The sequence below is a fragment of the Colletotrichum higginsianum genome, chromosome 5, assembly GCF_001672515.1.
Source record: "Colletotrichum higginsianum IMI 349063 chromosome 5, whole genome shotgun sequence".
NCBI classification, from domain to species: domain Eukaryota; kingdom Fungi; phylum Ascomycota; class Sordariomycetes; order Glomerellales; family Glomerellaceae; genus Colletotrichum; species Colletotrichum higginsianum.
Genome location: NC_030958.1, coordinates 1,325,205 through 1,337,293, shown reverse-complemented (window position 1 = coordinate 1,337,293; position 12,089 = coordinate 1,325,205). Strand labels below are relative to the sequence as shown.

The 12,089-nt window shown below is 54.7% G+C and overlaps 5 protein-coding genes across 5 annotated transcripts; 2 read left to right on the top strand and 3 right to left on the bottom strand.

Moving 5' to 3' along the window:
* Window positions 1-1,205: 1,205 nt before the first annotated feature.
* Window positions 1,206-2,130, top strand: CH63R_07345 (TATA-binding protein-associated phosphoprotein; the record flags this gene model as incomplete). The annotated part of the gene is made up of 4 exons (XM_018302320.1): window positions 1,206-1,227; window positions 1,559-1,585; window positions 1,695-1,954; window positions 2,023-2,130. The coding sequence occupies 4 exons, from the start codon at window positions 1,206-1,208 to the stop codon at window positions 2,128-2,130; spliced, it is 417 nt and encodes a 138-aa protein (XP_018157098.1).
* A 531-nt stretch (window positions 2,131-2,661) lies between these two features.
* Window positions 2,662-3,389, bottom strand: CH63R_07344 (uncharacterized protein; the record flags this gene model as incomplete). The annotated part of the gene is made up of 2 exons (XM_018302319.1): window positions 2,662-3,197; window positions 3,338-3,389. The coding sequence occupies 2 exons, from the start codon at window positions 3,387-3,389 to the stop codon at window positions 2,662-2,664; spliced, it is 588 nt and encodes a 195-aa protein (XP_018157097.1).
* A 553-nt stretch (window positions 3,390-3,942) lies between these two features.
* On the top strand, window positions 3,943-4,773 carry CH63R_07343 (PRP38 family protein; the record flags this gene model as incomplete). The annotated part of the gene is made up of 1 exon (XM_018302318.1): window positions 3,943-4,773. One exon carries the CDS (start codon window positions 3,943-3,945, stop codon window positions 4,771-4,773), a length of 831 nt encoding a protein of 276 aa, XP_018157096.1.
* Window positions 4,774-5,057: 284 nt separating this feature from the next.
* CH63R_07342 (Glutamyl-tRNA(Gln) amidotransferase subunit A, mitochondrial) lies at window positions 5,058-6,608 on the bottom strand (the record flags this gene model as incomplete). Its single annotated transcript, XM_018302317.1, has 2 exons — window positions 5,058-6,466; window positions 6,551-6,608. The coding sequence occupies 2 exons, from the start codon at window positions 6,606-6,608 to the stop codon at window positions 5,058-5,060; spliced, it is 1,467 nt and encodes a 488-aa protein (XP_018157095.1).
* Window positions 6,609-7,656: 1,048 nt separating this feature from the next.
* Window positions 7,657-8,801, bottom strand: CH63R_07341 (Parasitic phase-specific protein PSP-1; the record flags this gene model as incomplete). Its single annotated transcript, XM_018302316.1, has 4 exons — window positions 7,657-7,828; window positions 7,884-8,297; window positions 8,357-8,417; window positions 8,504-8,801. The coding sequence occupies 4 exons, from the start codon at window positions 8,799-8,801 to the stop codon at window positions 7,657-7,659; spliced, it is 945 nt and encodes a 314-aa protein (XP_018157094.1).
* Between the last annotated feature and the right edge of the window lie 3,288 nt (window positions 8,802-12,089).

Below are 12,089 nucleotides of genomic sequence, written 5' to 3'. Positions count from 1 at the left end.
CAAGAAACCTGTGTGTGGGTCATGGTATCGTGAGTGAACTATGCTCATCAGTCGCCGCAATTCGCAGCATACGCCTAGAAGCATAGCGAAGCAGGTCAGTATCGCATTCACGTATTCCAGTCGAAATAAGAATGTGCGAAGCCGATGCTCAGTGTCGAAATGTCTCCATCATTCAATGTCGGTATTTGATAGTACTTTATTGGACATCATCGCTTCGGCGCCGTGTGCGCAACGCAGAGTTGCGGGGGGTCGTTTTTGTTGTTTTTGGTAGCAGCAGTAGGAACGCTTACTCTTTCTGACTTGAATCCCGTTAGCATTGGTTGTGCCAGTGAAAATAAACGAAGAAACGTGGGTTCATGGTGATAGATCAGAGAAGTCCGTTTGGCTTGGACGGTCATTCACCACTTTGAGGGGAGTTATTCCTCGTAAGTTTGGGGCGACAACAAGGCTCATCATTTCGATTGAGGAAAAAGGCTGTGGGAAGGAGGGGGGAGTTAGGGAAGGCGACCTACCAAAGGCAATCAGACACAGCAGAGCCGCCAGCTGCTCTGGAATAAGAGCGCATGGTGTTTTCCAGGCTCTGCTGTTTGGTGATGTGAGAGAAGAGAAACAAGACCATCGTCGAATATTTCCTCTTTTAAGGTGCAGAAAAAATTTGGAGTGATTGGGAGCTGGCTGGCCCGTGCGGTGCGGAACCACGGATGCATCTTTCGCCGATCGACCGGTGCCTGACTGAGCTCCACCGAAGGACCCCACCACCTACAGCGGGCCACCAGCGTGACTTGCTAAACTGCCCGAGTGTGACTGGATTGTGGCACTGTGGCTCCTCTTGGCGGCGGTGCGCGGGGGGTTCAAATGCAGTTGATGTCCCGCAGTTAAAAGAGCATGAAAAACCCCACCAAGCAAGGAGCGCGAGCCACACCCTTCCAAGTCCCGCGATGCTTCACATGCCCACTCCGCTACCGCGTTTTTCACCGTCTTCTATCTCCGTATAAGTTCCCAAGACCAGCCGGTCTCACGGTCGCTCACGGTCGCCCACGTCCACGTTTAAATTTCTGCGCCGACGGTTTCCCATTTGCAGACGCTGTCGCCCATCGTTTATCGAGCGAAGCGACTGTGCGAGTTGTCAGCCCGACCAAAAAGCCTTATTTTCGTCTCATCCCCCTTCCCATCGTCGTCGCCGCCGCAAATCTCGTATTGTAAAAATGTCGGATCACGACCTTGCCGGTAAGTAAGGCTGGAGTTTTCTCAAGTCACATCAACTTCGTCGCGACCGTTCTCCCTCATTCTCTCGTCGGCCTACCAGGCATACACTCTCGTGCGCTTCACCAGCACCTGTACGCTCTCAAGGCTTCGCTCAAATCCTCTGATGAGGCGCCATGTAAAAAGGGCACCTGGTGACAGCCCATGGCTGCATCATGTACCGCCTTCACCATACACATCTCAGTCACGATGGGCAACAAATCGAACACATACTGGCAATTCCAAGACCGCCAGCGCAGTTCGCAACATTCATCCAACCTGTCTGCGGAACCTAAAATGCTGACAATGATTGTAGGTAACGATGACTTGTCCTTACCCAAGGGTATGTACCCCCCCCTTCCCCAAAGAGGCGTGACCGTGAGATTCAGTCTCCACGATGACCTGCTGCTCATTTCATCTTCTCTTTTCAAGACGACTAACATTCAATCCAGCCACTGTTCAAAAGATCGTAACCGAGATCCTTCCGCCCTCCGCCGGCGTCGCCTTCTCAAAAGAGGCCCGCGACCTGCTCATAGAGTGCTGCGTTGAGTTTATCACCCTCATCTCCTCGGAGGCCAACGAGATTTCGGAGAAGGAAGCCAAGAAGACCATCGCCTGCGACCACATCACCAAGGCCCTCGAGCAACTGGGCTTCGCAGACTACGTCCCCGCCGTACTCGAGGCCGCCGCAGAGCACAAAGAAGTGCAAAAGGTACGTCTTTCTGTCCTCTGTTCTGGAACAGCCTCTACCCTTCAACGGAGTGCTAACATGTGATGCAGGGCCGTGAAAAGAAGGCCAACAAGTTTGCCAACAGCCAGATCCCCCTCGAGGAGCTCGAGAGGATGCAGAGAGAGGCGTTTGAGGACGCTGCCAATCGCCACGCTTAGAGGAGATGAGATGGCTTGGAGGAGGGCGTTTGCTTCGTTTGATTCGGCATGGAAACGGCGTTTATTGAGGTACAAGCTACTGGTTTTTTTTGGGGGGGGAAACATGATGTGGTTTTCACCACGCTGACGACTGCATGAAACCGGCTCGCGGGGCTATTCAGAGAGAGAGAGAGAGAGAGAGAGAGAGAGAGGACGCGGTGTTTTGGTAAGCAGGGTATTGGAACGACCTGCGATTCATTCGGGCAAGATGGATTAGCCGGATCGTCTCTCCAGCACATATCAAATGCAGACAACCTCTTGTCGTTTTGGGCCAGAGCAACACAAAACACGTCTCCTTCGTTTGTTCATGGCCCGGTGGGCCGCCTATCTACAAAGTATACATGATGAACAACCAACCATATTGATATCATAAACGTCCCTCATTACCAGCGTCCCAGAAAGCAACAACGCCATAGATCCCATATGTATATGTCTGGGGATCTCAGCCCCTACATCTTACCCGTCTCGACTCATCATCTCCGGGATCCTCCCTTACCAAAGTCGACGCTGGTAGTAGACCTTCTCCTCACTTTCTGCTAACCGCCGCAGCTCCTCCTTGATCATTTTTCGCCTTTCGGCACGGCTGACGGGCTTCTGACTCGACGCTTCGGGATCCGGGTTCTTCTGGTCCTTGACATTCCACCCCTCGATGTTCCTCTCCCTTTCGCCCATATTTTCTAGATCGGCCCTGGTGACACCACCCTTGTCATCTATTTCGGGCGGGGCCACCATCTTCTGCCACATATCGGACGTCCACCCCGCCAGCTTTTGCCCGGCCTTCTTCTTGTGTTTCTGTGGCTGCTGCTGCTGCTGCTCTGGCATCGTAGGGTTCACCTCGATGACGATCTGCTGCTGCTTCCCCGCCGGCCTGTTGGCGCCTCCGGCGACATCCTGGAGGTGTTCCGGCACGTAGTACGACGCCTTGGGCGAGGGCCGCGAGTCGGGCTTGATGGCCTCGCGCAGCTGGTTGAGGGTGCGCTGTTGGATGACGTAGCCGCTGAGGAACAGGGCCGCGGTGCATGAGACAACTAGAAGTACGAACGTGTGCGTTTGCGGCAAACGGGGCCACGACGGCTCGCGTTCGCGCAGGACGCACCATGTGAGGTTAGCTGTTTGGTCTTTCTCTCCACAGGACTGGAATGCGGGAACGGATGGGGTCAGGTGTTACCAATGGCCGAGGAGAGGAGCACCGAGACTTGCGACGAGGTGAGGAGCACCATGGCAACTGGGGGAATTCTTGGGGGCTTTTATGGCAAATATTCTGATGTTCGAAAGCGACGATAGCTTTGATCCTGTAGCTGTTTTTCTTCGTATTTGGAATGAGATAAAGCTCGTTGACACTGGCCTTCTTTTCTTCTCCTTGGTCCAAGGTCGCAGTCGCCAGATGCGACGCGGCGTGGGTGAGTGAAGCTTGGAAGTGGGCTGTTGACTCGGTTCGCACGGCAACAATCGATAAGCGCCACTGATTCGCCCTGAACCACCAACTTTTCCCCCTTCGTCACGTCACACACCTTTTGGAACTGTGTAGAACCGACAGAGCTGCCGTCGTATCGCATCGCATCGCATCGCATTGTAGCCACCCCACCCCACACCACCCGATAGAGCCGATCCTTTTCCAATCGCGAAGTCTTTGACCATTAAGCAGCAGCATTGTCATCCCCACCGACGCTTCTCGCGCGCGGACTGATTCACCTCCTACCAGCGAGCTCTCGACCATCCTCTCCTCCACCTGACCCTACATCCCAAGAACCAACCCCGAAAGAAGCCGCAACGATGAGCAAGCCCGACCTCGTCTACGCCGACGAACGGCGCTTCCTGGATGAGCGCGGTTCCTCGGCCTCGCTTGCGCCTAATGGCGAGAACCCCGCCACGATCATGGAGAAGGCCGTGCGCGAACGAATCGTCGACTCGTATTTCTATAAGGAGCAGTGCTTCGCAGTCAACGAGGCCGACATCGTCGACCGCGTCGTCGAGCATGTCACTTTTGTTGGCGGCACCTACGGCGTCACCCAGAAGCCTACGCCGTTCCTGTGCCTGGCCTTCAAGCTGCTGCAGCTCGCGCCCTCGGACGACGTGCTCGAGGCCTACCTCGGCCTCGGCGGCGAGAAGTTCAAGTACCTGCGCGCGCTGGCGTGCTTCTACGTCCGCATGACGAGGAAGGCGCGGGACGTCTACCTCCTGCTCGAGCCGTTCCTCGAGGACCGGAGGAAGCTGAGGCGCAAGGGCCGCCAGGGGACGAGCCTGACGTACATGGACGACTTCGTCGACGACCTGCTGACCAAGACGAGGGTCTGCGCGACGAGCTTCAGGGAGCTGCCCAAGAGGTCCGACCTGGTGGACCTGGACGAGCTGGAGGAGAGAATTAGTCCGTTGGGGGACATCGACGAGCTGCTGGAGGAGGAGGACGAGAGGGAGGCAAAGGAGAGGGAGGAGGCTGACGCGAGAGAGAACGGCGCGGACGAGTCGGACGGAGAGATTGTCGAGGACAGGAGCGGCGACAGCGAGCCGATGGACGTGGAGAGGCGGCATTCAAGATCGCGGTCAGGACCACGGTCGCAGTCGAGGTCGCGGTCGAGGTCACGAAGCAGGCAACGGTTCCCTTGAGCGAGCGACGGTGGCCGATTCATGATACCCAGCATGCCGCACCCCGGGTGGGCAGCATGTGAATACATAATGGAAAGAAAGACCAAACAAAACAACTTTTTTTGCAACCTGGCTCTCTGACTTTGTCTTATCGAACATCATGGGTATATTTTTTTCAATCCTATTGTACAGCTTACAACCGACGGCAATTTTTTTTCGCCATCTGTGAGGCTCTCTTACAAGTTACAAACGCTTGCTGCGCAAGTGGTAGGTAGTAACTCGTTGCCGCACTCCAGCGAGTGAGATCATGCGGAGAAACGACGTAGGAGATCCTTGGCCACGCCGAGCAGTCGCCTGTCGTCCCAGTACTGGCCGATCAGCTGAAGCCCTGCCACCTTGCGGCTCTCGTCTGCCTCTGCATCGTGCGACTCGACCTTTTTTGGGATGCTGACGGCCGGCAGACCGGCCAGGCTCGCGGGGACGGTGAAGACATCGTTCATGTACACCTGCACGGGCGTCTGGCGGCGGACCTCGTCGATCCGCGGCGCAAACGTCGGCGCCGTGGGACACAGCAGGAAGTCGACCTGGGACGGCCCGAGCTTGTCCTGCAGCTCGACGCCGTCGCCCATGTCGCTCAGGTCGAACTGGCGCTCGTCGTACAGCGGGTTGGGCCGGCGGAAGACGCGGTCGAAGTCGCGCTGCACGAGCCTGCGCACGCGCTGCGCCTGGAGGAAGTAGTTGTCCATGGCCTCGGAGCTGAGGCTGTAGGACCCGAGGAGGATGCGCCGCCTCACCTCGTCGCCGAAGCCGAGGCCGCGCGTCTTGGAGTAGAGCACCTCGCCCGCGCCGTCGCTCTCGTCGCCGCGCGTGCCGTACCGGACGCCGTCAAACTTGGCGAGGTTCGACGAGGCCTCGGCGGGCGCGATGACATAGTACGCTGAGAGCGCGTGCTTGGTTGACGGGAGGGACACGGGGACGACGTCGATGCCGGATTGCTGGAGGAGGTCTGCGGCGTCAGACCACGCGGTTCTGATCTGCGGGTCCAGCTCCTCGATGTTGTACTCGATGGGGATGCCGATCCTGAGGCGCGAGCGACGGTCTGTCCCTCCCTGTGCTTGCTGCCTCTTTCTGAAACTCTCCGATAAGGACGTCGGGTCCTGGGCGTCGTGCTCCCCGTCGAGGCCGGTGCTGAACATCAGATCCTCAATGACGCCCACCTCCCGCGCGAGCAGGCCAACGGTGTCGAGCGAGTTGGCATACGGCACTACGCCGAACCTAGAGAGCATGCCATAGGAAGGCTTATATCCCACAACGCCGCAGTATGCCGCGGGGAGACGAATCGACCCGCCCGTGTCTGTTCCTAGCGCGACGTCGGCCTCGCCCGTCTGGACGGCGACGGCGCTTCCTCCGGAGCTTCCACCAGCCGAGGTGGGGGTCGCGGACAGCGGGTTCAGCACCGGCCCATGGACCGAGTTCAGAGAGTGCGATCCCATGCCGAACTCATCCATGTTTGTCTTGCCGACGACGTGGGCGCCTCGGTCTCGGAGTTGGCGCACAATGGTGGCCTCGTAGGGACTCTTGTGGGAAGAGAGGATGGCCGAGGAGCATGTCGTCGGTAGGCCGTGGGTCGCGATGTTGTCCTTGACTGCTAGCTTGAACGTCGTGGCGGCATCGCGATTCGTCAGAGGAGCATCTGTCGCCGCATCATAGGCTTCTGGGAGTAGTAGCGGTTAGCTCCGGGGCGCAAATGCAAGGACAGCTGGCTGGGTCTGCCGTGTGCCGTACCATCTGCCCGGACGAAGTGGTTGAAGTCGTGGCGCGAGCGCCTTTGGTGACGAGTCAATTGAGGGATGCATCTTGCGCCCAGAGGCCGCAGGCGTACCCGCGAGAGCTTGACATGGGAGGACATGGGGCTTCGATTGCCAGCTTCTTTTCGACGCCGGTTTCTGCTGCAGCTCCAGGGCTTTTCGACGACGGCGGCAGCTTTCCCGTCTCGGTGAGCCTCGGAGCCAATTCGCCGATCGATGGTGGATGACTAAGCAGAACACTCAAGCCATCGAGGAGCCCACGCGGTCGAAGCCATCAATGGCAACCTCTCTTAACACATTACAAGAGTTCTATATCGACGCATTAGCTATAGTTTGAAAGGAATGTCACAGGTTCTTGAATCTCCCTCTTTCCAGAGCACCGTGTGGTTCAAAGACCGACCAGAAGACACTCACTCCCTTGCGAAGCCAGTAAGAGGAGAAAACGGCATTCCACAGTCGTCAGCTCGGCAACAGACTTTGAAAACCCAATGATGTTATACCTGTGTCATTTCTGTCTCGTAATGTCTGGTTTCAAGCGCGAATCATTCCACAGAAAGCCTTTTCATCTCAATACCTCCAGTGTGAAACTGGCGTTGAAAACGGTCTATGAAGTAGCCTCCAGCTTCAGTAACCGATTTGCGGACCTCGCAGATAATAGACATGTCGACGCTTCGTCTGTTGCTACTATCATCGAGCGTTATCCCCACAACAATAAGGCTTTGCTGATAAACTCTAGCAAAGCTACTCTCGCTACCAAGGCCTCTCAGCCCATGGCTCACGGCTTACAATAACATTGTTGGCACATTCGCTGCAACGCTACAATTGGAATCGTTCACTACTTATGAAAATCACACTCGAATCACTCATCTTTCCAGAAAATTCAACCATGTGCCCCGCCGCAAGGTGGAGGAAATGTAGGTCACCATGTGATGTTGACACAAGGCTCCTGGAATACGTTCAAGTACCCTCCTGTGCTCGGATCTGATGAAAACCATTCGCTCCTGAAATTATAGAAAAGAAGAAAAGAAAAATAGAGAAAACATGCCTATTATGGTGTACGTACGTCCGTGTCATGCGTGCGCATATCCTCCTTTCCCTAGTTCCTGTCCCTTTCTCCTTTGTTCGCACTGTTCATCTGAACGCTGTCCGTCATTTCACCACGAGAGGCGCCTTGAAAGTTGATCGCACCTGGTTTTCCGCCCTCTCTCCGGTTGAAAGCGAGGCCAGGGTGGCCAATACTGAGACTGAATACGGCCAAGACCATGACACTACATACTGTCAGTGAGAAAGAAGCTTGGGGAATTCGAAAGCTTGAAAACTCACGCCGACTCCAATGCAATGAACAGGGTCTGGTCTCGGAACCAGTGACTGAAGTAACCCTCGTGCAGCTCTACGATGCGGTAGACACATCGAAGAAGAATAAAGAGAGTACCGAGGCCGAGAAAGAGCAAAAACACCTTGAGCCTCGGTCCCATGGGGGGGCGAGTTCTTGAGCGGGTGTACGTGGCGATGTAGTCTGCAAACAGGGAGCAGAAAACCAGCATCGAGGCGACCTGTAACACCAGCCCGGCGAGTGAGATGTTGACGCCCCGGTCCACGGCCTCGATGGTTGTGCTGACCGACGACAACGCGCCACCCACAGCCTGCAGAACGAGAGAAACCACGTCCAACGGAATGAAGGTCCAGTAATACATGCGAGGAGAGAAGCGTGAGATTGATCGGTCGAGAAAATTAATCCTACACGATCGTCGTATTAGCCTCTACATGGTTCTCTAGTAGCAAAATCGGATCCTCACGTTTGAGAGAGAAGGACGTAGATAGCGGCCGAGAAGAAGACCGGGGCTATCGTGATACAGACTGCCGAAGAAGCATGTCAGTTCCTCGATACATACTAAGGCTCTACAAGACCCGAGCGCACTCTTCCTGGGACCGAAGAAGCTTACTGATCTGCATGAGGAACCCTTCAAAGTCGAACGGGTTGTCGTGGATGAAGAGTCGCCCCACGTAACCGACAATTTCCAAGACGCAGCCCGCAATCATGCTAGCCATGAACCCCCACGTTCTCCATCTGATGCCTTGAACCGCATGAACAATCAATCCCAAGGCGAAGAGTGCGATGAAGATGCCGCTGGCGGGGATGGAGGGCTGGTAGCGAAGAACGCTCCATTCTATCGGGCAGAGCTCGAGTGTGCAGTTGGCCTGGGGCCCGAAGGCAATCAGACCGTCGGGGAGTCGACTCATGTGAAGGCGAGGTAGACGATAAGTCAAGACACCGGATTTGAGAATGCCGGAGAAGAGTCGGGTTGCAGTCGCGATTGGCGACCCCTTGGCCCTGATTTCTATTGATTCAAAATTACGCTGTTAACGATAACACACAGGTGTCTGTCCAAAGGTGACGTCGCGCAAATATATCAAAAACACCCAACTCGTTTGAGAAGGGGGAAAAAACAACGGGGGGGGGGAAACGCGAAAGCCACACCTTGCTAGTCACCGTCCCGACGGTCCGCAGGAACCGGCTCGATTGGGTTTCCGACGCCCTGAGTCGGCCTCGTATGGACCTAGCCTGCTTTCATGGCGTCTGATGGTGGCGTAGGCGTATTCTAAAGCGGCGGGCTTACTGCCTGTAGTCGCGTCGTTTCTTGCTGCCTGAGCTGACCGCTCACCGCAAGGCTTCTCATTTGGGAGGGTTGGCCAGCAGTCCAATAGCCATGGAAGTCAAACGTGGCACAACGCAAGCTTATTGATATATTTTCCCTTTGCCTTTAGCTTATTCGAAAACGCATTGATGTGGACGTCAGCTATCTCTCAGCGCAGCTAAGCCGCCCGGCTTGGGTAGGGAGGATGAGATGAAGGCTTCTTGCCAGGCTCAATACTATTCAAAACCGCCAAGCGACTGAACATGACTGGTGGAGAGTCCGATCAGGGCGGGAGAAAGTGCTGGAGTTTACTGCGGCTTTAAGAGAGCTGCTATGCGGTTGGCCGGGCCTAGCCGGCGGTGACGAGTCTCCGTCTTGATACTCAACACCCTGAACGATCTTACTTCTTCGGGACGAAATCTCACGGTGCGAACACCCCGGATGGATCCTCCGATAGGCCCGTGAAAGTCGCAGCGCCGACCTTTCGTTTCACGCAATTGCTAGACTCGTTCCCCTTGAAAGATGAAGAGAAAGAGGCAGCGGATGAAACGAGTCAACTTGATAGGGGAAGCTAGGCAGAAACCCATCAGATTCTGCCTTGCTTATGCAATTTATAGCTCCGGAGGCTCGGCTGACAACCGCGGCCATATCATCGTGGTGACGCGTTACTGAAACTGATTCGGATCCCGGCCTGGACAGCACCTACATGGAGGGGAGTTGCTTGTCCTCTCCTAAGCAAGCAAACCTTATTCGCAGATCGGTTGTTCTCGGAAAAGCCTTCTGCAACGTTCTGTCAAAGACATTGGTTGGCCTTGGCTATCAGAGGGGCAGAACCCTCATGGAGGTCGACAGGGTACGCCATTCTCCTGTCAAGTCAGCGTGAAGAGATGGGAGCGTACCTCGATGCCTTTCATATACATACATACATACATATATATTTATATATATACATCTATATATGTATAGGCGCAGAGACCGAGCTTTATAGCTTTGTGGTTCCTGTTACGTGTACCGATGCAATCAAACTTTCTTGAGGCCACTTTCGAAAGCCTCTCAATTTTTATCGACGCCCAAGGAAGAATTCAACGTCCTTTATGCAGCTCATCCAACTCTTCCCGAGCGAACGGCTGACACGTTTGATTCAAACCAGTGACACTGGACTCTTGGTAGCACAAAGGACTCAACGGCTCAACAATTGCCAGCAACGGCTGGTTTGACTTGCCAAATATCAGAAACCCTCGCAGAATGTCCATATCAGAACAAACTGTAATTACCCCGGCTCGTGAGGCCTAGTGTGTCTGCTCGACAGCATGGTTGCAAGTCCAAATTCGCGTTTGGAATTATGAATCTGGTCTTGAACACCAAAAAGTAAAGATGCCCAGGTTTGCAACCGCAGTCTCCGAAAAAGAAAAAAAAAAAAAAACAGCCGGCGAAACGGTGAGGCGAACGTGCCTCCAGATTGCTGCACCATGAAGGTATATCCAGATGACGACCGATGCTTCGGACAGGCTCTCAGAAACAGGGCGAATGGGGAGTTTCCGAGCGACCTTCAGTTGGTCGCTGACGATAGCCTCTAATGTTCGTCCGCACGTGGACGTGCAAGCTCAGGTATTCGCCGCGGCACGTTTTACAAGAGTATAGGAAAGATCATATATACTCACATGCAAGGAAATGCTGGGCGACACTGGCGAATCGGGTTGTTGATCATCAATCGATAGCTATCCGATCAAAAGTCTATTAGACGAGCACTTTATGGGATGGGAGTTGGCAAACAGCAGTATCCCGGTCTCGTGATTTCCGAATACGGGGTTGAGCATGGAAACCTGCCGTTTGGGACAAACTTTCAGTCGCACGGAACTCTGTTTCGGCCCAGGTGGAATAGTGGATGCAAGTCGACTACAGTAAGTGCCGTACGGCAGACTTTACAGGTATAGCGTGCCATGCGCTCAAGTAGAGTTTCTCGAATTTCCTGTTTTGGTCAATAGAAAAAGTAAAGTCTCCGAATTTACCACTTCTGGCGGAGGTACAAGTATGAGCTCGCTGTAGTAAATGTGGCTGGTTGGGGATTTGTGTACCAAGTTTTTTTTTCGTACAAGAGCGTTGTCCCGAAACCTTCAGTAAATTGCTAGCGTTGAGTGAACAGTTTTAATGCGTTTCCGCCGTCACTGCTTAAGGACATCACATACTGAAGCGCTGCATTTGTTCCGGACACATGGACAGAAGATATTGAAGAAGACGTTGAAGAAAGCTCCAAAGTCGAACCCCCCCCCCCCGTTGGAGACATGTCTCCAACAAACAAGAGCCAACGGACCAAAGACCCGTGCATTGATCAGACTGGTCCGTGCCCCACTGTCTCATGGCGTGGCATCATATGCGCCAAGATCAACGGACGCTGGTCATAAAGGGGGCAACTGGACCGTCGCCGGCGGGCTGTGATGGCTGGGCAAAACTTTCTTTTTGGTGTGACACCGCGGTGGAAAGGGGAGGGGGAAGCCAACACTTCAGCTGCCATCCGAATGACGAAGCTGACCCAATGGAAACGGGAGATGCGAGATGGAACATGGCAAGCCTTTTAAGTCTCAGACAAGAGGAGGAGGAGAAAGAAGGTGGAAAAGGAGGAGCAACAGGAGGATGAGGGCGCGCTCAATATTACCCGCCCCTACAGCAACGCACATAGTCTCACTGGGAGTACACACACTGTACTGATATGGCTATGCTGAATAAGGAAAGCCGCGGCGGCGAGCAAAGTCAACAATCGCACCATTGTGTCCGGATTCTGGACCGTACGATCGAACGGCTGTGCGGACGTACGCGAGGTCTCGGGTCGGGAACCCTGCGATGAACTTGTTTGGCTCCAACAAACAAGCAGCCAGCCCCTGTTTTTTGCCCCTGA